Source organism: Xenopus laevis, chromosome 1S (assembly GCF_017654675.1).
Source record: "Xenopus laevis strain J_2021 chromosome 1S, Xenopus_laevis_v10.1, whole genome shotgun sequence".
In the NCBI taxonomy this organism is placed as follows: domain Eukaryota; kingdom Metazoa; phylum Chordata; class Amphibia; order Anura; family Pipidae; genus Xenopus; species Xenopus laevis.
Genome location: NC_054372.1, coordinates 2,709,737 through 2,734,299, shown reverse-complemented (window position 1 = coordinate 2,734,299; position 24,563 = coordinate 2,709,737). Strand labels below are relative to the sequence as shown.

General features: G+C 42.3%; 1 protein-coding gene across 5 annotated transcripts; it reads left to right on the top strand.

Moving 5' to 3' along the window:
- Positions 1 to 440: 440 nt before the first annotated feature.
- LOC108706474 (sideroflexin-5-like) lies at positions 441 to 24,563 on the top strand. Of its 5 annotated transcripts, none has more exons than XM_041579321.1 (4): positions 446 to 702; positions 1,105 to 1,186; positions 8,302 to 8,411; positions 8,498 to 9,124. In XM_041579321.1, exons 1-4 carry the CDS (start codon positions 700 to 702, stop codon positions 8,618 to 8,620), a joined length of 318 nt encoding a protein of 105 aa, XP_041435255.1. In that variant the 5' UTR covers positions 446 to 699; the 3' UTR covers positions 8,621 to 9,124. The 5 variants fall into 5 exon arrangements, 4 of the variants coding, with proteins under 4 accessions (XP_041435255.1, XP_041435256.1, XP_041435253.1 ...); XM_041579322.1 differs by adding an exon at positions 24,279 to 24,563 and having other exon boundaries at positions 449 to 1,186; positions 8,498 to 8,620; XM_041579319.1 differs by lacking the exon at positions 8,498 to 9,124 and adding an exon at positions 24,279 to 24,563 and having other exon boundaries at positions 449 to 1,186.

The following is a 24,563-nucleotide window of genomic DNA, read 5'->3' as shown; positions in this document are numbered from 1 at the left end:
GCGTACGGCTCCAAAACTTCGTCCCGTGATAAGAATGCGCTAACATAGTGTAAAACCATAAACATTTTAATGATCAATCGATAAAATACACTCACAATGTTCCAATGGTAAGTTCACATATAATATTATGTTCCCCACGCTCACCGCTTCAGCGTTCCTAAGAGTCTCCAAGCAGTTGGTATATGTGCGAAAAGTAGCCGGCGTATTTTCCCACCGCGTGCAGAACTCAGGCGCCTAGCGATGGCGTAATAGCCTTGACGCGTTTCGTCCTTCGACTCTCTCAAAAGGCTTCAAATTGTAATTAGCGCATGCGTCTTAAATCCTGGCGATTAATAGAGATAGTGGTTAATGAATCACAAAGATCCAATTGAGTGGATATAAGGGACACTTTATTTATTATATAAGTTAATCACAAAAGGTGTGTGAATACATTTGGAGAATACTACACCATATTGGCGAAAATCTCTCTTCTCTCTCCTATTCTTTTCTCTGTGAGCCTGACCTTGTGCTGCAAGCGCTGCTTTTCCCTTTTAAAACTTTGGATCCCTACAGACTGGGCCCTTCTTTCAAGTACACCAAATATATGTGTTTTGCCCCTTCTTATCTTACTCTGCTAAAGCTGATTGATACAGAGAAATCGGACAGCCGTGTTGTATTGTGTGAGTAACACGCTACACGCAGAGCCCCACAGACACATTTATGGTGAGAAGCCTCCAGCTGTTTCCATTTTGATTTAAACACCTGCCTTAAAATCTGTGGCCATATGCTCCCTGCTTTTTCTACTCGCCCGCTCCCCCGGGTTCCACAGGAATATTAATTACCACATAGATTGCTCCTGTATGAGTGTAACATTGTATTCTACATCACCTCCTAATGAAAGCCCATATCAAGCAGCATATACACTGACATGTTTAGGAACAAAGGGGAAGTCAATGAGCGTTAGACGCATATAAAATGTGCACGCTGCTTGACTAATTGGCAGTTGGTTTAGACTAGAGGCATATGTATGCATGAAAATCAGTGCAGCCTGTATCTAAATAAATGACTGAGTGTATGTGGCCAGCTCCTGCTTCTCTCAATCTCTTATTTTTCTCTTGTTCGCAGGCCCTACTGGAGACGGCTCTTCGCAGAGTGGTGCTGCCCATGTCCATACTGGTTCTACCATCATTATGTCTGCACTTGAAAAGTAAGTTCCGCTCTCCAACCAAAACAATGCTCCATTTGTATTCATTTTATCTCTTGTGCTCCTCCATAACTGCCTTCAGCTCCATCTGCATTCCCTACCTCACCCTTACACCAGCGCATAGTCATAAATATATATAGGTGTATGTGTGCCGCCATGCAACATGCACTTATATTGTTAATTAGCAGAAGTATTAGTTAGATTAACTGTCACTTCAGCTGCTCATACAGGGGCCACCACTGACTGCCAACTCCAGCGCAATAGCTTATTGGCTATGATGGCTTGTTCTTGTATCCTCTCATTACCCTACTGAAGAGAGACATTACAGTGATCATGGAGTGCAAGAATTCTCACATTTTGAGCACTAGAGGTCACTGTTTTACTAAGACGTTACTCCATGTGACAGGCAAGTATTCATCCATCTCCTGTGCAATGGAACTGGGATCTCTATGACTTTGTTTTACCACTGGCAAGAATAGTATGGCAGCTCCCATTCATGAGAAAGAACACAGAGGAGTCATTCAGTTAAAGGCAGTGTTAGCTGGCAGTGTATTTTTTCTGGAGGTGACAAATCTCTGTAGAGGAGATATCAACCATCTAGATCAGGGGTAGGCAACCCGCGGCTCCGGAGCCTCATGCGGCTCTTCATCCTGCTTGCTGCGGCTCCGTCTTGCGACTTTGCCTATCACGTCATCTATACAGCCCTCACGTCATCTATACAGCCCTGCTGGCGGATTCTTGAGTGTATGACTGCGGTAAGCTAACGGCAGTAAGCCGCCAGCAGGTGCGAGGGCTGTATAGACATCCCAGGAGTGACCGGCAAGACCGAGCCGCAGCAAGTTGATTCATTATGGTCCTAACCACGGTCACACACTCAGGACAAGAGACGTAAGATCAGCACGGAGCTTCAGAAGCAGAAGTCACATTAAACAGAAGAGAACACTAACATTTAATAGGGCAATTCAGTGGTTCATTTATTTTAAAGTAGCCCTATACATACTCACTGCACTTCTGTTTGTTGTATTCTGTTGTTGTAACAGTTAAAAATAAAAAAGTTTATAAGCTTTGTTATGTTTTGTGGCTCCAGACAATTTTTTCTTTTTTGGAAGAGGGGGCAAAATGGCTCTTTTGATAGTAAAGGTTGCTGACCCCTGATCTAGATGGTACAGCTCCACTTATAGCTCATAGTACAAGTTGATCCAGGGACTGGTCCCATTGCCATTTTGGAGTCAGGAAGGAATTTTTCCCCCTCTGAGGCAAATTGGAGAGGCTTCAGATGGGTTTTTTGTCTTCCTCTGGATCAACTGACAGTTAGGCAGGTTATATATAGACTTAAGGTTGGACTTGATGGACGTGTGTCTTTTTTCAACCTCACTTACTATGTTACTAATTTACTATGTTACTATGTAACATTATTACTATGTTACTTCATTATGTGCTGCCAAGTGTGACCAGCAAATCTGGAGGGGACGGGAGGTCACATTCCAAAAAGGAAAAGCGTCTGCTCTTTAGGCCACTCGCATCAAAGACGTAGCCATTCTGTTCACTTGATATGGGGGACTCCTCAAACACATTTGTGAGCTGCTATAAGGTCCCATAGAAAGTCAGTATTTAGTGGGCTGGTGGGGGCTGTTTGGGCCGCTGTGTTCCTGAAATGCCAGGGTCTATTTTAATTCTCAGTCCACGAAATGCACGATCGATGCTCAATGCTTTTTGTAACTGCTGGTGAATTATAAAAACACAAACCATTGGCAGGTTCCTATTGTGCAGCTCTTGTGCATTTTAGGGGCGACTTCTGCTCCAGATCCACGCCGGCCCCCTGGCTCCTTCCCATATGGACAGAAGTCAGCTGAGCGCACCCAGAGGGCACTGACATATTATACACATGTGTGGTGGGAATAAGCAATGCGATGAGACACAACGCAGGCGAGACACAACGCAGGCGAGACACAACGCAGGCGAGACACAACGCAGGCGAGACACAACGCAGGCGAGACACAACGCAGGCGAGACACAACGCAGGCGAGACGGTGCAGGTGAGAGTGGGCGCAGATCAGCAGATGTAAAACAATTTGGCCGTTCTCTACCTTAGACTGACGAGACAACATGCAGACGTTGGTAGTCACATGACTAGTTGGAGTACGTGCCGGGCATAATGAGCTGCTGTATAAGAGCCCGTACTCACTGCCTGGCAATTCACTTGATTTGCTGTTATTTAAATACTACATCAAACAGGCTCATAGGTTATTGTACCTTTAGATGTTTCCTAAAACTAGTCCAGATCCGACTCCCTGCCCCCCTCACACACCCACTATCCTTGTTTTACTCTCCAGTTTCACTAAAGACCCTTATCCAAAGTCACTTTGCCCCTGTAGCGTCAAACACCGGGGGAAGATGCACTGAAGGCTGCAGGGAGTTACAGACGCTCAGGCCAGAGGGACGTGTAGAATTGCTCAGAACTCAACATATTCATTTGCCTCCTGTTTAATAATCATGGAAATCTGAAAATCTGATCTTATTTCTCCTGCTGCTTTTAGCAAACGAGTTTCTTTTTATTCTCTACAGACTTTCAAAATCCTTTTTCTTACATTTATACTTTAATTACGATATCTATGAAATAAGTTTTATAGCCGTATTATAAGTTTAACAAATTCAACTTTCAGGGAAATTCTTGACCCCCCCCCCATTTTACCATAAATATACAATTTTCTGCAGGTCTGTGGGTAAAAAAAAACAATTACAGGGTATGGGTCCTTTTATCCAGAATGCTCGGGACTTGGGGTTTTCCAGATAATGTAACTTTCTGTAATTTGGATCTTCACACCTTAAGTCTACTAGAAAATCATATAAACATGAAATAAAGCCAATAGGCTGGTTTTGCTTCCAATAAGGATTAATTATATCTTAGTTGGGATCAAGTACAAACTACTGTTTTATTATTATTATTATTATTATTATTATTAATATTATTATTATTATACAGAAAAAGGAAATAATTTTCAAACATTTTTTGGAAGCAAAACCAGCATATTTGGTTTATTTAATGTTTACATGTTTCTGTAGTAGACTTGAAGATCCAAATAACGGAAACATTCCGTATCTGGAAAACCCCAGGTCCTGAGCATTCTGGATAACGGGTCCCATACCTGCGCTGATTTTCTTTTTCTTTGTGAACTTGATTATTTCAAACCTGAATTCCTGTTAAGTCTTATGTCTTTAGTAAACTATGGTTGTTGTATAAGCATTACATACATGTACATTAAAGGGGTGCTTCACCTTTAACTTTTAGTATGTTCTAGAATGGCTAATTCTTAGCAACTTTGCAATTGGTCTTCATTTTGTATACTTTTTTTTCTTTAATTATTTGCTCTTGTTTAAATCAATGCATGGTTGTTAGGGTCATTTGGATCCTAGCAACCATACTTCTGAAATTGTAAACTGGAGTTCTGCTGAATAAAAACCTAAATAACTAAAAAAAACTCAGTGTTGTCACTTCTTCTGTAGCAGACGACGTCCCCTTAAAACTGGATAATAACAACCGTTGGTACTTAACAACAAAAAATAATTAATTGAAGGCAGAGTCCTCTGAATCTTAGAATCAGATGTCCAATTAAGAAATTACACCTTCTTCTTTTAATCCCCGTCCTCACTCTTTAACTGAAGTGGTATGATTGCTTAATTAGGATGCTCCATGCATTATAATGGGACTTCTTCGTTAGCACTCGGCAGGACGCCTCCATCCACGTAAAGTTTAAATTGGTCTGTTATTTCTCGCCTGTGTTATTTCTCTTTATTACTTTGTTGGGCTGAGATGATTAAGGGAGAGCAGGAGGACATTCATTACAAGCCAGGAGACTGCAGAGAAGGGAGAGGCCGGGGAGGGACAATTTAAAGGCCAACAACAACCTTAATAAGTGATGCAAATCATTGATGGGATCCCAGTCCTCTTCACACATAATTTGGTTTTTATTTGCCAACTCATTGCACAGACATATCTTATTAGCCCTGTCCTGTTAGGCTCTTCATTTCCATTCTCCCATCACAACCAGCGATTTCTTAAATACCTCTCCCTATTGTCGGCTCAGTTTCAGGAAAGCCCAGTCATACAAACTTCTTTATGTTCAGTTCTGATCTACATCACGTTCTGCAGGGATTCCCGACTCCATCAGCATCAAGCCAGGAATATCTGTGTGCAAAAACCTGTCCATCCATTTAGTACTGAGATATTCCAGTGCCCATAATGTCAGGTCTACTATTAGCAATGATGTCACATTAGGATCTACATCCATAAAAACATTGTTACCATTCCGTTCCATGGAAAATATTACTTAAAAATTGATTTATTAGAAAATGTATAGTTATATTTAACAAACATCTATTTCTTATGTAACCTTAATGTAATAAATATCTGAATGAAAAGAATGAAATAGGAGGGTGATATAGACAAGCCATTTGTTGGCAGTGTCTTGACATCTACTGATCCCCAACTAAAGGTCTACTGGTAGATCTCAATCTTCCTTTTGGGCACCCGGTCTACGAGTTAGTAATAGTCCTCAGTGACTTCTAATATCCTTATCATTTACAGTAGGGGGTACATTATCCCTTATAATACATGAGTGATACTCAGAGTTCCCTGTATAACTCAGCCTGCAGCCTTGTGCCTTTATATGGTCACAGAACAACCCCTCAGTGACTTCTAATATCCTTATCATTTACAGTAGGGGGTACATTATCCCTTATAATACATGAGTGATACTCAGAGTTCCCTGTATAACTCAGCCTGCAGCCTTGTGCCTTTATATGGTCACAGAACAACCCCTCAGTGACTTCTAATATCCTTATCATTTACAGTAGGGGGTACATTATCCCTTATAATACATGAGTGATACTCAGAGTTCCCTGTATAACTCAGCCTGCAGCCTTGTGCCTTTATATGGTCACAGAACAACCCCTCAGTGACTTCTAATATCCTTATCATTTACAGTAGGGGGTACATTATCCCTTATAATACATGAGTGATACTCAGAGTTCCCTGTATAACTCAGCCTGCAGCCTTGTGCCTTTATATGGTCACAGAACAACCCCTCAGTGACTTCTAATATCCTTATCATTTACAGTAGGGGGTACATTATCCCTTATAATACATGAGTGATACTCAGAGTTCCCTGTATAACTCAGCCTGCAGCCTTGTGCCTTTATATGGTCACAGAACAACCCCTCAGTGACTTCTAATATCCTTATCATTTACAGTAGGGGGTAGATTATTGGTGTATAACAGCCTGGAGTGCAAGTGAGTGAAGAGTAGAAGGCCAGACACTGATCAGCAGAAAGTCACAGCTTGTCACAATGATGGAGGGAAGGGGTTGGGATAGAGTCATAGTAATCTGCTCCTGAGCACTTTAATGTTTTGTACCTGTGAGTAAAATAAAAGAATGAGACCCATCATTAAAGCTGACAATGTGGTCCATTCATGGAAGAAGCGATGTATCACGTCACTGACAGGCTTTCCCTCTTGCGACTCCCCGTATAGTTGTCCCCACACTTCCTAATCTCTGGATCACATTGAAGTTTTGTTAAACAAAGTCGGGGAGACTGAGTCTGTTGTAAGTCGCAGCCTCAGGGCTCATGTGTCTGTGCACTTGCTGAAGTCATTATGTGCCGCTCACGTTCAGACCCATAGACAACAGACACAGTGCAACCAAAACTTCTTCCCTCCAACTAATGAGCAGTGACTCTTAATTAGCCATTGGGCTATTGATGGTGGGGGAAGGCAGACAGAAATGATCTGTTGGGTTCTGTCTTCTTTACAAGTCACCCAAGGCATTTTAACGCCTGATAAAAGGGGATGGGTACGTGCCAAGATTTGGGGGGAAAGAAAGGGACCAGCTTCCCTGCTATTAAACTGATGACTTTGCTTTTATATAGCGCCAGATGTGTGAGATGGGAATGTGCTTAGGGCCGCCATTGGGGTGGGGGTGCTACAAGTGCTCTAGGGGGGCCCAGCCAACTGTAGGCCCAGTGGGAAGCCTGGATGGCAATTACCATTTTTATCATTACATTTGGCCCCAGTTACAAAGCAACATGGACCCCTGCACCAGCCCCATATGTCCATGTAGCGGAGTGAATGAGAAGGAAAATAGTGTAGGGAAAATAAAGGAAGGGGGTCAGCAGAAGCGAGGAGGTGCAATCATGAAATAAGGGGGTGCCTTCTGCAAGAAAGAGAAAGGGAGGAAAGTGACGGTTAATCAAAAAAATAGGGAGAGGTTGGAGAGTCAGACTTGGATAAATAAGGACTGGGTGGCCCTAGAATTTCTGGAACTGTTAAGTTTTATAGGACCCCAAAAATTTCTGATCCGGTGACCCGGAGTTTGTTGATCAGTATCGTTCACTCTGTGTGCCATTATGGAAGGACTCAGTTTATCAGATGAGTAGCCAATGCTGGAATTTATAGCTCAAACCATCAGGGGATGAGATTTAGCCAAAGTCAGGTCTTTGGGGAGATGTCCTTCATCCATTAAAGAGCCTGTCAGACAGGGGGGTAACTACAGAGGAAGCAGGTATAGGGGGTCCCATGAGGCCCTAATTAATGAGCAATTTCAACATATCTTGGTAAAAAAAGACAACCTGTAGATATGTTTGGGCCCTAAAATGGATTTACCGTGGGGCCCAGTAACATCTAATTACACTGTCAGGCCTTCTCTTAAAATCTGTCGTTTGTCGGATTCCGGAAGGAAAGAAATCACCTGGTTGCTGTTGTGTATGTTTGTACAGTGACAGTTTGTAACCTGGGCTGGTAATGAATGTAGAAGGAAACAAAAACTGAGCGCATGTAACACCTGCTTATAATAATAATGCGTGAAATGCAGGAGGAGGCCCGTCTCACTGAGGAACACAACGGCAATGCCAAAAACATTTTACTTGGGTGCTTGGCATAAAATAGGAATAGGAAAAAAAAAAAATAAAAAAAAAAAATAGGGATTTACTCATTTAAGATCCTAATGGGGGGGAAAAGCTGGAAATGTATTGTTAGAAGCAACAAACAGCCAGAATGAAAGTCCACTCTCATAATGGTAGAACATCTACTCTATTGGCCCCATATCTCACCCTGTCTCTTGCAGGACATCTCTGCTGCGCTCATACCCAAGACTGCTCCTCCCCGTGTATAGCCTCGTGTGCCTTTGGACTGGCTCTTCCTTTAGCCATCAGTCTCTTCCCACATATGTCAGAGGTTAGTGACTACTAAGAGTTTGCTCTGCTGTTCTTGTCAATTAATGTGTGTGTTACATTACATGTGTGTTACATGTGTTGCTACAGTCCATCAACCTGCCACCAGGCATCATGCTGAGAGGGGCACAATCGTTGCACATACAGCAAGAAAACACGGCTATCCGGCACTCGGAGGAATCGACAGGACCAAAAGAATACGTAAAAAAATAGGTCTTTATTGATCAAAGTTAAAAGTATTCATGAATTTCCATGGGCCCTACGCATTTCGTACTCCCGAGGTACTTACTCATGGGCTGAGCAACCAATCCGTGAATAGGTTTTTTTTCAGCCAGCTGAAGGCAAAGGAATGGAATCTGGAAACATCTGATTGGTTGCCATGGATTTGCTGAGTGTGATTCATTATATTGCAGTAAGCTGGAAGTGCATAATAAAACTGACACTTTTGTAAGGCCTGAGTCATATTGTCCATGGGTATTGCCCGAATGTGGCTGAGTGGCCTGTTATACTCTCCATTTGCCCTGGGCCTAAATTGGCCTTTAAAATGCTAGTAGTAATCCCTTTATTTCCTCAGCAGGCTTACAGGCACTCTCATGGTTCAGATCAGTCCAAGGTTGTCCACTATCAGCTGATTTGGATAAATAGACACAACTCACATGTTGGACACACTCCAGCCTCTGTATCTCAATCTCCCAGCATCCAGACCCATACAAACAAATGCACAAAGACACATCCGCCTGGAGTAGAGATTGGGCAGGTAAAACAGAAACAAAGAATGGCTCCTGTCCAATACAAAATACAGCGTCTCTCTACTAAGCGTATGGACCACTTTGTCGGCTTTTGAACCACTAAATGCATCAAGTTCAGCACGTGTTATACATATTGGATTGGATAATGAGATTCAACTCATACAGGACTCTTGGCTTATCATTGGCTGCACTATATTTAGAGTGTTGGTCCCCTTGTGAGGCCTTGTGACTGGAGTTGTTAGATTTAGGTACAAAGCATTTGCTGTTCTTCTTGCTTGTCCTTTTGAGGGCCAATATTTATTGTTGAGGGCTGGAGTTGCCTAACTGTTGCCTACACCTTCACTGACTGAGGTCTTACAGGCCCTCTCTGTTTGCCACATTGAAATTGTTCACTTATTAAGCGACATTTTTCTCTTAAAAACTGATAGCAACCCAAAACCCATCATTCCCCAGTGTGAGGCGCCAAGAATTAAGTGGCCGCCAGCCCTGAGCTCCCTCAGATCCATGAGTGATGCCAAGTGCCCAGATGCAAGTAGTCGTTTATTTTTCGTGTCTCAGAAATGTACCGTTTGCTCATTACTTACCGTCTGTGTTGGCTCCATTACGCCAGTCTGAGGTCATGTGGCCACTGCTGATTTAATGATTAGTGAGATGATTAATAACAACATTTGGGAATTAAGGAGAATGCTGTATGGGAGAGAAAAGTACTGATCCAAGAACAAAACAAGTGTTATTTCTCTGTGCCTTATTTATCTAATCATTCATCCACCCTAGTCATTGTGTGTCCTCCTTCTTTTGGCCTTAGTCTTTCTGCCTTGTATTTCCCCTGCCCCTATCCCCTCTGCCCCAAGTATCTTCTGCCTCCATCATTCTGCCCTCAGTATTCCCTCCTCTATCACCTCTGTCTTTAGTATTCCCTACAACTACCTTATGTGTTGTGTATCACCATCTATCTTCTTGTCATGTGTATGACTTCTCTGTTACCCATCTGCTCTCCCTTCTTCCCCATGAATAAACAGTTTTTTTCCCGTGCCCCATCTCTATCACCTCTGCCCCATGTACCGTCAATATCTATTGTTTTTGTCCTTAACTTCCTTGTGCATCTCCCGTCTCGGTCCCTAACTCCCTTGTTCATCTCCCTCCTCGGTCCCTCACTCCCTTGTGCATCTCCCGCCTCGGTCCCTAACTCAGAATTCAGAATTTATCAGTAAAACATGAGAATTAATGAAAGAAATGTTACTTGAATGGAAACCTAAATAAGCAATGGGAACATTTGAAGGCAAACCCAGCATAGTCATGTGATGCAGAAGTTGATTGATTCCAGTTAAACTTGCCCTGACATGAGAGGGGAATAAATGCCCTGGCCATAGGGGGAGGCACCAAGGAAAATCTGAGAAGATGATCTGGGCCTATTGAGCAAAGGGATGAATTACCCTCCCTGGGTTTTGTGGGGTATGTTAGGCAGAAGTGGGCACTAGTTACAAGGGGAGTAGCCACTATTACTGGAGCCAGAATGTGAACCAGGATTACACAAGTAGTCACACATACAAACGTGTTGCCAGTGTTGAGTTAATATCCTTCAGGTGTTCCTATGCTTCCCAGAGCAGGAGATCAGGACAGGGCAGAGGATGACTTATTGGCACCTCATTGCTTTAGCCCAGCTGTCTGACCATAATGGAACTTTAACTGTACAGAACCCAAAGCCTTTCTCCTTCCCCCTGGCAGTGCCACCGTACCCACCATCTTCACACCACTCCTTCCCCCACTGTGGCCCATGAGGAGCAGCAGCCAAACATTGGGTGTTTTTCTCACAATCTTCCTCTTGGCTGGCAGGCCGAATCACAGACAGCAAAAGGTTAATGAGCCAATGTGCAGTGGGATTGTTTCACAGAGATGACAGTCAAATAGTAATTACTAATTAGATGCCGTTTAACAGGAGGAACAAGTGAAATCTCCTCTTCACCAACTGTCAATAAACAGCAGATCTGGTGCGGCTGAAATGTGTCTACAGTTAAAAAGCTGACGCTTTAATGAAATGCTAATTGAGAAGCTACAGAGGTCGCAAGCGAGGGCTCGACGAGGATTTTGTCCTTTTTTTAACCAATATTTGGAGGCAAAAAACTAGAGGAGGTCAAGTGTAGCCTTCCAACGGGGATGTTGCAGACATGTCAACTCAGGAGTCACAAAGCTTTGGCCCAGTCTCCCCCAGTAACAGCCCAGTCAGACTCTTCCCTTCATTTGCACATTGACATTGAATGGCTTCTGAACCTTCCAGATTGTATCTGCCATTGAAGCTGCAGGGGGCATAAATGGAGGCTTAGCATGGGGCATAACAGGGCATGGACATGGGCCCTAAGACATAACCACATAATAATCAGCCCACCAGTATGTCTGTGTGTCAACAGACCCCTAACCTTCTATTTCAGGGGTACCCAACCTATTTTAACTAGTGAGCCACACTGAGATGAAAAAGAGTCTGAGAGCAACAAAAGCATGAAAAAAGTCCCAAATAAGGCCTTTAATTGGCTATTAGTAGCCCCTGTGGGGACTGGCAGCCTACGGGAGACTCTGTTTGGCAGTACAACTGTTTTTATACAACCAAAACTTACCTCCAAGCCAAGAATTCAAAAATAAGCCCCTGCTTTGAGGCCACCAAGAGCAACATCCAAGGGGTTGAGGTGCAACATGTTTCTCATGAGCTACTGGTTGGGGATCACTGGTCTATTCGCTACTGACATTAATATTGAGGGTCTTTCAATGCACCAATTTTGGTCTCTCTGAAGAACCACAAACCACATTCACCTACGTTTTGGGGGCCTTCGAAGCTATGACCTTCTAGGAGAAGCAACTTACCATAAAACGTTCTCTTCCTAGGTTAGCCTCGCCTATTTTTGGTGATGATGACTCATAATTGTCACAAATTGACCTCCAATTCACTTCCGCAGTGGGATCAAAGGGAAAACAACAGACGCTTGCCGAAAGATATGGAAAACTGTACATCATTCTTAGCAAAAAAGCTGGGGCACAAAATTCAGATGGAGCAATTGCATGGCTGTCTGTGGTTACCCCTGGGGAACCCAGATTTCATTTGAGTCTCTGCTGTCGATATTTCCCCCGTGCTTTTCAGCTCTCCTGCAGAGGAAGGCACCATGAATCCAGAAAGTAAAATTTAAATGATTCCTACCTCCAAAGACAATTGTAAAACCTCCATGGAGTGTAAGCTCTTGGGTATTGTGCAGCTTCTATAGAGAGATGTGCACCTTTTCAGAGAGCATTAAGTCAGGGAATAATTGCCGATCTCAGTGGGGGAGCCTTTATGTTGCTGAACAGGAAGATGCTTTCATCTCATTGTGAGCAATGGCCTCTTGTTCTACATCCAGACGTGAAAGCCTCACATCTTTTCCTCGCTTGGGACCTCCAGCCCATGGAGAAAATATAACTGTATGACCCCACAAGCTTCCCGTCTCCTGCAAGAACAAGCCTGCAAGCCTCATGTGTCATGTGTCATGAGACCCGTCCCTGTTAATCAGCCTTTGTCTCCATTATATCCATCTTCCTAAAACTCCCCATGTGCTCTTATCCCAAGACTTAATTACACTGAGTTCTGCCTCCCTGGTCACTTCTTGCTTTTACTCATTGTAGGACTATTACTCTCATCCCAAATATATACCTGGAGCCCTTGCCACAAAGCAAGATGGTGGATGCCAGAAAGGAAGTTGTGGAGCCTGAGCAACAGGAAATACTGTCCTCTGTGCAAGCAGACGTGACCGTTATTGATACATCTATGAGACCTGTTATCCAGAATGTTTGGGACCTGGGGTTTTCCAGATAATGGATCTTTCCATAATTTGGATCTTTATACCTTAAGTCTACTAGAAAATCATATAAACATTAAATAAACCCAATAGGCTGGTTTTGCTTCCAATAAGGATTAATTATATCTTAGTTGGGGTCAAGTACAAGCGACTGTTTTATTATTTCAGGTATGGGACCCTTTATCCAGAATGCGTGAGACCTGGGGTTTTCCGGATAAAGGATCATTCTGTAATTTGGATCATCATACCTTAAATCTACTATAAAATCATATAAACATGAAATAAAGCCAATAGGCTGGTTTTACTTCCAATAAGGATTAATTATATCTTAGTTGGGATCAAGTACAAGTTACTGTTTTATTATTACAGGTATGGGACCTGTTATCCAGAATGCTTGGGACCTGGGGTTTTCCGGATAATGGATCTTTCTGTAATTTGGATCTTCATACCTTAAGTCTACTAGAAAATCATATAAACATGAAATAAAGCCAATAGGCTGGTTTTGCTTCCAATAAGGATTAATTATATCTTAGTTGGGGTCAAGTACAAGCTACTGTTTTATTATTATTATTATTATTATAATTATAGAGAAAAAGGAAATCAGTTTTAAAAATTTGGATAAAACTGAGTTTATGGGAGACGGCTTTTCTGTATTTCGGTGCTTTCTGGATAATGGGTTTCCGGATAATGGATCCCATACCTGTACTATAAAAATAATTTTAACATCGATTAATCCCAATAAGGAGGATTCATTGTTTCTTCCTTGGGATCAAATACATTGTACAGTTTTATTATTATTATTATTACTGAGAAAAAGGAAATCATTCGAAAATTATTTGATTAAATTGTCTCTATGGGGAGATGGACATCCCACAATTGGCAGCTTTCTGGATAATGGGTTTCCAGGTTAACTGATCCCATACCTGTACTATAAAAATAATTTTAACATCAATTAATCCTAATAAGGATGCATTATATCTTGGTTGGGATCAAATAGAAGGTACTGTTTTATTATTATGGAGAACAAGTAAATCATTCGAAACTTATTTGCTCAAAATGACTCTATGGGAGATGGACATCCCATAATTCGGAGCGTTTTGGATAACCGGTTTGTGGATAATGGATCCCCTACCTGTACTATAAAAATCATTTCAACATCAATTAATCCCAATTAATTAATCGCAATGAACCCCTACCTGTATAGTGATATATATATATATATGTGTATATAAAGTTCTTGTTGGCTGGGAGTGGAAATGAACACACGGGAGAGCAATATATTTTGCACGGTTTCAGGCTGAAAACATTTCTTTATCTAAACAGAAGTTAAGGGGGGGCCTAATGGTCTGGGCGGCTGAATTTAGCCGCATTGTTTTTATTATTTGGGTTGTGTTGCTGTTGTCCTCCTTTATAACAAGAACAGCGATTAAGAACGAGGAAAACGTGTTGCACAGACAAGTGCGGGTCTGCCATGTGATTGTCTCAAGTCTTGCCTATAAACGGAATCCCTTTCTCTCCGTAAATACGGACATTTTCTATCCCCAACTGCCATCTCTTGGGCAATTGCCAGCACATGATTTGCCTTTCTCTAGTCTGCACTGCTGCTCCTGACTCTTGAGACAATGTAGTGGAAGCCAGTTGATTAGGAGATCTGTAAAGCAGCACAGGGAATTTGTCATCTTTATTGACAGGCTCTTTTCTATATCTTTGTTATTATTCAGACCCAACGTATGGCGGCGAGTATTGGGACTTCTTCCCTTAACTGAAATGATCAGAGTTAGAGATGGAAACCCCACTGTCAGTTTAGAGTCGGAGGAGCAGTTCAGCAAGTTTGTGTGAGCCCAGTGTGTGCGCGAGAGGCTGTCTCTTACACTGTCTCTCACACTGTCTCTCACACTGTCTCTTACACTGTCTCTTACACTGTCTCTCACACTGTCTCTCACACTGTCTCTCATTTTATTTTAGTTCTAATTCTAAAAATTTCAGTGAAAATCACATCATTTGCCTGGAATCCACAGATTGTAGAATGTAAAATTAACCTCCAGTATGCCAGTCACACCTCCTGTACCTAACCTGACATTTAAGTGCCAGCCTCCTTGCCAGGTTGAACCCCAGTTTTCCAGTTTAACCCCTGTATTACAGTTTAACCCCAGTATTCCAGTTTAACCCCCATATTACAGTTTAACCTCAGTATTCCAGTTTAACCCCAGACTTCCAGTTTAATGCCAATATTCCAGTTTAACCCCCGTATTACAGTTTAACCTCAGTATTCCAGTTTAACCCCAGACTTCCAGTTTAATGCCAGTATTTTAGTTTAACCCCCGTATTACAGTTTAACCCCAGTATTCCAGTTTATCCCCCATATTACAGTTTAACCCCAGACTTCCAGTTTAACTCCAGTATTCCTGTTTAACCCCAGTATTCCGGTTTAGATGGGTGTCAGGGATTTGAAGTGGGTGCTGTTTAGGGAGCAGGGTGTCAGGACTTTGAGTTACCATCATACATAGCTTATCTAAGCAGCTCAGTAGTCGGTGTCCGCAGTGCAACTGAATGGGGGAGTCTCTCCGTGATTAGAGGAGTCACCAGGAGGTCTGGGTTATTCTTTGTTCTACATTCATATAAACCTGCCCATCTGTTCTGTAGTCTGATGGTAAATGCAAATTGCAGCTCAGGATCATAGTAAGAAATTCATGTCTTTTAAAACAAACTCTTTCTGTTCTGTTGGGAAGTATGAAATGATGAGATTTACTCTCAGTGAAATGCATGGAGTAACCTTATGTTAAAGTAGCAGCTCCTCAGTTATCCTGACATCTTGTTCCCTGACCAGGAGCCTGTGCTGAATCCCTGTTCCACTTTCAAACTACTATTTAATCCCTAAAGGAAAGTCCCTCAGGAGACAATTTCACCCTTATCTGTCTCTGATTTTATTTCTCCCTTTATTCTCTGTTTCTCTTCCCCTTCCGATTCGGTTCTTTTTCTTTCCGCTTCTGTCTTCTACTGTCCTGTACTCTTTTCTTTCCTTTGTTGACCCCCCATTTAAGCTTCTGATCCCCAATTATCTGAATCACTCATAGCATGAGTATATATATATATATATACTTCTTATATTATAATATCACCATTACTTTCTCCCTATAGTGACAACGAGGGAGCAGATTCTAGATACAGCTGCAATATCTATTACACCTGCCTAGCATTGCTTGCCCAAGTGTCATTTAAAAGGTTAAATGCCCATCACCCCTGAGGCATTCTGCCCTCCTAACAGACGGAGCCAGTGTGTGGGCTTATAGCAGCCCTGAATGGCATGTGACTATAATGTGGGAGAGGAGGGCATTCTTCCCAGTGCAATGGTGTCAGCGTCTGTCCTCTTCTGCTTCATCTCCTCCCTCTCTACTCACTCGTTATATTCATGGACTGTATAAAGAGTTATACAGGGAACTCTGAGTATCACTCATGTATTATAAGGGATAATGTACCCCCTACTGTAAATGATAAGGATATTAGAAGTCACTGAGGGGTTGTTCTGTGACCATATAAAGGCACAAGGCTGCAGGCTGAGTTATACAGGGAACTCTGAGTATCACTCATGTATTATAAGGGATAATGTACCCCCTACTGTAAATGATAAGGATATTAGAAGCCACTGAGGGGTTGTTCTGTGACCATATAAAGACACAAGGCTGCAGGCTGAGTTATACAGGGAACTCTGAGTATCACTCATGTATTATAAGGGATAATGTACCCCCTACTGTATATGATAAGGATATTAGAAGTCACTGAGGGGTTGTTCTGTGACCATATAAAGGCACAAGGCTGCAGGCTGAGTTATACAGGGAACTCTGAGTATCACTCATGTATTATAAGGGATAATGTACCCCCTACTGTAAATGATAAGGATATTAGAAGTCACTGAGGGGTTGTTCTGTGACCATATAAAGACACAAGGCTGCAGGCTGAGTTATACAGGGAACTCTGAGTATCACTCATGTATTATAAGGGATAATGTACCCCCTACTGTAAATGATAAGGATATTAGAAGTCACTGAAGGGTTGTTCTGTGACCATATAAAGGCACAAGGCTGCAGGCTGAGTTATACAGGGAACTCTGAGTATCACTCATGTATTATAAGGGATAATGTACCCCCTACTGTAAATGATAAGGATATTAGAAGTCACTGAGGGGTTGTTCTGTGACCATATAAAGGCACAAGGCTGCAGGCTGAGTTATACAGGGCACTCTGAGTATCACTCATGTATTATAAGGGATAATGTACCCCCTACTGTAAATGATAAGGATATTAGAAGTCACTGAGGGGTTGTTCTGTGACCACATAAAGGCACAAGGCTGCAGGCTGAGTTATACAGGGAACTCTGAGTATCACTCATGTATTATAAGGGATAATGTACCCCCTACTGTAAATGATAAGGATATTAGAAGTCACTGAGGGGTTGTTCTGTGACCATATAAAGACACAAGGCTGCAGGCTGAGTTATACAGGGAACTCTGAGTATCACTCATGTATTATAAGGGATAATGTACCCCCTACTGTAAATGATAAGGATATTAGAAGTCACTGAGGGGTTGTTCTGTGACCATATAAAGGCACAAGGCTGCAGGCTGAGTTATACAGGGAACTCTGAGTATCACTCATGTATTATAAGGGATAATGTACCCCCTACTGTAAATGATAAGGATATTAGAAGTCACTGAGGGGTTGTTCTGTGACCATATAAAGGCACAAGGCTGCAGGCTGAGTTATACAGGGAACTCTGAGTATCACTCATGTATTATAAGAGATAATGTACCCCCTACTGTAAATGATAAGGATATTAGAAGTCACTGAGGGGTTGTTCTGTGACCATATAAAGGCACAAGGCTGCAGGCTGAGTTATACAGGGAACTCTGAGTATCACTCATGTATTATAAGGGATAATGTACCCCCTACTGTAAATGATAAGGATATTAGAAGTCACTGAGGGGTTGTTCTGTGACCATATAAAGGCACAAGGCTGCAGGCTGAGCTCTGGGGATATGGAACCCTTAACATTAATATTCATAGGATGTAGTGAATCCAGGATTCAGTTTGGCTCAGTGTCATTGTTTGGACTTTACTTGTGGCAGTTTCTATATGTGGCAGTTTCTATATGTGACAGTGAGTGGTGTAGATCTGATGTGTCACAAGCCTGTCCAATGCAGGGGCTCAGGTGCCAGAAATGAGGTGTTTCCAAAGTAAAACAGTGGTGAGTGTGAAGCTGTTACTGAGATCACCTACATTCCATGTTGCCTTGAGTGTTGTCTGATGACGGGTCTAATCAATGTTCAGAGTCCTCGAGATAAAGTCACTCTTATACTTACTTACCAGTGGCTGCTCTTGCCCAACGGAAAGTCTCTTAACCTGAACTTGGAAAACTGGGAGTTGTGTCTCCTGTTGAGGCGCCACCTGTTGATGCAAGTGCCAGTTACTGATGGGTGAGCCCATGGCAGGGTGTCTCCAGTATCTATAACTAAATCTTATCTGCACATTAAAGGCTCCTGACAGCCAAACGCAGCATCTGTGACTTCGTAAGGATGGGCCAGCGGAGAGCAGACTCTTCTCCCACAATATATTCACATGTTCCCAACAGAATAGAGCCTTGGCAGCCCTCCCAATCCATGAGACCAGCTATTACCCAGAGCTGCCCACCCTTCATTAGAAGTGCCCAGACTTATTAGACTCATAAACAAAGATGCCGGAAATATAAATGCAAGAAATTGCCACCTCCCCACCATCTTTATTTCCTGCCCTAAAACATGCATGCACCCATATTATAATTATTATATATATATTGGCCTGCCAACATGGCTGCATAGGTATATATACTCGGAGCAAGGCAAATGCATCAGGGATGTATCTAAAAATAATCAGTTGCTCTTTTTCCAGACCCCCTGGGGAGTGGATCCCAGTGCAACTGTCTGCACTTGTATCTCTAGGGCTCAAAGCGATGACGGTTGGGGTGCAGCAGATGAGTTCCCTAATTATCTGTAGGGATAAACACGTATGAGGCCTACACTTTGCTCCTGAGCTCACACATTGCAGTTTGGTGAAGACCCAAGACTATAAATGGGATTCAGGCCCACGTTTGACACCCACCTAGTTCATTCATTAATTCATATATTCATGATACAGATGGAGGGAGCTCCTGTTCTGACACTTGCGCCCCCTTCTCCTTTGCTTCACCACATTGTGCAACACAAATTATACACTTGGATTTCGCCTCTTTGTTCCTGCACCATATCCCGAAATAGGTGGGAAATGTAACTGCGTATAAAAAGAAATTCACATTGTTCCTAAATATCAGGTTAATTGGGCAGTTAGAGTTATGTGCAACCAATCAGGGATAAGTCCCAAATCCATGAGGAAGGCGGTGCCTCTGAATTACTGGTTGCACTTACCTCTACTTACCTCTACTTGCTTACAATTCACACTCAGAACATATTGTAGTTAAATAATTGTTTTGTTGTTAGATCCCTTTTGTGACTTTGTAGCTCACTGCCAAAAGCCCTCACCTCCTTCCCACTCGTGAAATGTTAATGATAAAAAACAAGAGGAACATTTAAAATAAACATTTCCTTCTTACAGTTGAACGAGGCTCATTTTACACCTTCCCACACCCACTTCCAGGTGAATCTTTTGAAGTGAACCACAAACTTGTTCTAAAAATCTACTGAATGCCGTTTGTTTTGGCTGTATAAATAAATGATGATGATGATGATGATGATGATGATGATGATGATGACTGGGAGTCTTTGCAGGGAATGGACGTCCAACCAACCTGATCTGACCTGATAGATCTCCTCTGCTCCCCATCCTCTGTCTTTATGACCCAATCACCCTGCTAAACAGTCACCTCATCTTGTTCCCCCATAGTGGCACTAAATCAGGATAAACACAAGAACATGACACTGGACATGTGATGCACATCACGCCTGTGTACTTACATTGTAGTAATATGGAAGGTTTATCAGCCAACACAACACATTCTACAGGAACCCTAGAACAAAACTGATGCAAGTCAAACTCCTGGGCCAGGTGGAGTACTCCAGCAATTATACGTTGTAGTTATGGGTTAGTTATACTTGATGGACTTGTGATATAGAGTTGTGGCTCATAAGGTCCGTCCCACTGATGTAGGATCTGGTGCTCAGTTTCCTGTAGGTGCTCTGTATATATTTTACTAATCAACACAAGGCAAAAAGCTTTGCAAATACTGTATGTGTATTAGAGTCAATAACATCTACCAAGCTGTGTGAGAAGATGTAGAGAAAGGATCTGATTATAGAGAAGACATTCCCCCCACTTGGGCATCTGGTTTTCCCATCATACTCGGGTTCAAGTAAACAGACAGGGCTCTAAGGGCCCATTAACAGCTGTTTCTCTCGTGTGTGTGTGTGTGTGTGTGTGTGTGTGTGTGTGTGTGTGTGTGTGTGTGTGGTGTGTGTGTGTGTGTGTGTGTGTGTGTGTGTGTGTGTGTGTGTGTGTGTGTGTGTGTGTGTGTGTGTGTGTGTGTGTGTGTGTGTGTGTGTGTGTGTGTGTGTGTGTGTGTGTGTGTGTGTGTGTGTGTGTGTGTGTGTGTGTGTGTGTGTGTGTCACTAACCCCTCCATTGGTAAATGAGTAAAAATTTGTGCAGCTCGCATGTTAATGGAGCATTTACGTATTAATGGAGAATTCACATATTAATGGAGCATTCAAGCATTAATGGAGAATTTACGTATTAATGGAGAGTTCACTTATTATTGGAGCATTCATGTTTTAATGGAGAATTCATGTATTAATGGAGAGTTCATGTATTAATGGAGAGTTCACTTGTTAATGGAGCATTCACGTATTAATGGAGAATTCACATATTAATGGAGCATTCAAGCATTAATGGAGAATTTACGTATTAATGGAGAGTTCACTTATTATTGGAGCATTCATGTTTTAATGGAGAATTCATGTTTTAATGGAGAATTCATGTATTAATGGAGAGTTCACTTGTTAATGGAGCATTCACGTATTAATTGAGAGTTTTCGTATTAATGGAGAATTCATGTATTAATGGAGAATTCATATAATAATGTAGAATTCATGTATTAATGGAGAATGAATGGCTCGTATGGAAGCCAGACCCATACGGGTGAGCCCCGACTCTCGCTCCTTTTCGCTTTGCTTCGGGGCTGATGAATATACAAATGGCTGTGACAGTATTCGGTGCAAGTGTTTATGTTGCTCCACAGATAATAATGATGGATCATTGTGTCCACCGTTCTGCTCTAAGTAAATGTGTATAATGTAGAGCAAGAAGCCTCTTCTCTGTCAGACCCTCGGGCCATTTATGGGCATCTTAATGGGCAGCCACAAGAGCCACCGTTGCAGTTGTTCAGTAAGAGGCGCTAAATGTTGCACTGAAATGGGGCCCCAAAGCGAAAAGCGAGTTTCTCATGGCGACTCTGTGTATTGTGATCCCACTGCATTGTAGTCACGACTAAAGAGGCGCATTGGGGGTTAAAACTCTGTATGGTTTTCACCAGCTACTCTTGTCCCTTCCCCAACTGCCAAAAACTCAACTCAAACTCAAAACTCGGTTTCCCCATATCTGCTGCCAAACTGGTGCTGTACTTTTATAGGCATCAAATCTAGGAATATCCTTATACAGGTATGGGACCCGTTTCTGGGGTTTTCCGGATAACAATTTAGCTCTTCATACCTTAATTCTACTAGAAAATCATATAAACATTAAATAAAGCCAATTGGCTGGTTTTGCCTCCAATAAGGATTAATTATATCTTAGTTGGGATCAAGTACAAGATACTGTTTTATTATTACACAGAAAAAGGAAATCAGTTTTTAAAATTTGTATAAAATTGTCCCTATGGGAGACAGCCTTTCTGTAATTTGGAGCTTTCTGGGTTACAGATCCCATACCTTTAATTATATTTCCCCTATGCCTATTTTAGACAGTGGGGCTAGAGAGGGCCAATAAGAGACTTTCTAGCAGGTCTCCTCGGTTACCCAGACTTCCTATATTCCGGAATAACTTTGTCATTTTGTAGGCCATACCAATTTACGTACAGATATCCCCAATCTACCATACTGGTTAAGCCACACCCCTTTTGGACATCAGCACCTCACTCGGGGGTATTGCTGTAAAGTTTGAATGTGGGAAAACAATGTCCCCGTGTAATTCAGACACACTGTGTGTATCCCTGTACATATGTAACCCTATAAGGACTCCTGGAATATATTCAACACAGCCATTATGGCATCTTGTTGGATTGGAATGACTCTTTGACTTGAAACGGCACCAATCACATTCTAATTGTACGCAGAGCCAGCCTTTCGCTTTTGGGAGACTCACAGGCGGCCCTTTTTGGCTTTGCCGATAATAGCAACTGCCAGTCCAGTCAACAGGAAAGGCCTCTGGTTGCACATGATGATCTTAACCCCATCTCCAAGGCACACAAAACCAGACATTAAGTCCACATTAAAGGAGAAGTAAAGTGTAAAATAGAATAAGGCTAGAAATGCGGTATTTTGTATACTAAACATAAACATGAACTTACTGCACCACAAGCCTAATCAAACAAATGATTTATGCTTTCAAAGTTGGCCACAGGGGGTCACCATCTTGTAACTTTGTTATACAGCTTTGCAAGACCAAGACTGTGCACATGCTCAGTGTGATCTGGGCTGCTTAGGGATCGTCATAAATGATCAAAACAGCACAAGTCAAATAATATCTGCCAGAAGCCAATACAGCAAGACTGATTAATAATCAGAATATACAGACTGCACTGGGCCCTGTGTTGTCATGTAATCTAATGTGGATTTTATACTTTTTGTATTGTTTAATACAAACTTTCTCCAACTCTGCAGAACCAGTGGCTGCGGCAAAATAATTCTCCAAATAGAATCCCAGTTTATCTGTTTAAATTTGGCTCCATGATCTTTGTCCCTGCAGCTGGAGTTGGAAACAGTAAAGGGGATGTAAAGACAAAAATAAAATCCAATACAAATCTTTACACAGTCGCCGACTGCTCTACAGGGAAACAAACAAAGCTGCTTGAGTTCTGCATGGCTGGGAAGTAAGGTGGGGCTCCCCCTGCTGTACATAAGTATGATTGTTTCCCTGCAGAGCAGTTAGGGACTGTCTGACAATTTCTATCCACAGCAGTAAATGAAGGGAGAATTTCACAGCATACAGTCAGGTTTCTTATAAAAACGTTCCACATTTTTTAATTAAAGTATATTGGAGATAAGTTTCTTTTACATTAAAAAAAAGTTTTTTTTGCCTTTACATGCCCTTTAAGGATCCATTCTGACCTGCACACTGGGGACATTAGTAGCGGACCCTTAGCTTTCTGCTCATGGGGTCTCTGCACAACAGCACCCGTTGCATCATGGTTAGGAGTGTGATGTAACGAGTCAGGCTGCTATATAGGGTGCCATTGAGCCTAGTTTCACTGGCGTTTATGTACCTTAGGATCTGTCTCGACAACGAGTTTGGGATTAATATTGAGTTGTGTGTGAGTGTAGCCGTTGCTAATAATGGCAGTGGGAGGAATATGCTGAATATAAATGTACAAATTTAGCTCCTCTGACACCCAAGATGCCTCCCCGTTTGCCTCCCCAGCCCCTCGCTCGCCGCCCGCACTTTTATCCGGAGCCGCAGAAATATATCTATTTTTGTGCAATTCCTCTTCTTTGTGCTGTGATATCTACAAATCATTTCCTTTTGTGTTTGTATATTTCTCCTTCATTAGTGCTGTGTGAAGGGTGATTAGATCCTTCAGACATTTTACAGGGGTTAAACGTTGATTAAGATTTAATTATTACTGTAAATAGCTCGGAACGGCATATGGTGCAAAAACCCCACATATGTGCATTGGAAATAATGAAGTGCTATTTCCCATGATGCTCTCCATGCGCTTTAACAGCTTTGCTTAAGGGTTGCGTCGCACCTCGTGCTTCTCCCACCTAGCTCTGCAGCTTCTTGGCTCCGCACCCCAAACCCACAACTCCCTGCGCCTCCCAAACATTCAGTATTGCCACTATTCCCTGCTAATTATAACATATTCCTGAACTTTTCCGTCAGCTCCCAGCTCACTAAATCAAGTTTCTGTCTGGGTATAACGAGCTCTGTGTATCACTTTGTGTCTATAGTTCATACAGTATTTAGCTGTGAGTCTATAAATATTGTGTGGGTGGCTGTTAGAAATACTTGAATGCAGAATATGTTGGCACTTTGTGAACCTGACAGATTTTTATATTTCTCTTATTTTTAAGATTGAGACCTCCCGGCTGGAGCCAGAAATAGCGGCCAGAACCAGCTCCAGAACCGTGGTCTACAACAAAGGACTGTAAGAGGCACAGGTTCATCTCCGCTTAATACAATGGGACACCTCTCTGACCTGCACATGGGGGAGGAGACCACTCTCAGCTGGGGGGCGGAGTTAACATAGTTATCACCTCCCCATGGTAGGGGTCACTTTTAACAAGGAAGATGATAAATGGCACAATGTGGTACTGACATTTTTAGGAATTAGACTTAAATACAATTCACTCAGCAAC

What these genes read in the sequence shown, in the direction of transcription:
- LOC108706474 (XM_041579318.1), top strand. Translation starts at nt 1,042, where the DNA reads ATGACTGAGTGTATGTGGCCAGCTCCTGCTTCTCTCAATCTCTTATTT. An exon ending in ATTATGTCTGCACTTGAAAA is followed by an intron (nt 1,187 to 8,301) that starts GTAAGTTCCGCT and finishes TGTCTCTTGCAG; the next exon opens with GACATCTCTGCTGCGCTCAT. An exon ending in TCTTCCCACATATGTCAGAG is followed by an intron (nt 8,412 to 8,497) that starts GTTAGTGACTAC and finishes GTGTTGCTACAG; the next exon opens with TCCATCAACCTGCCACCAGG.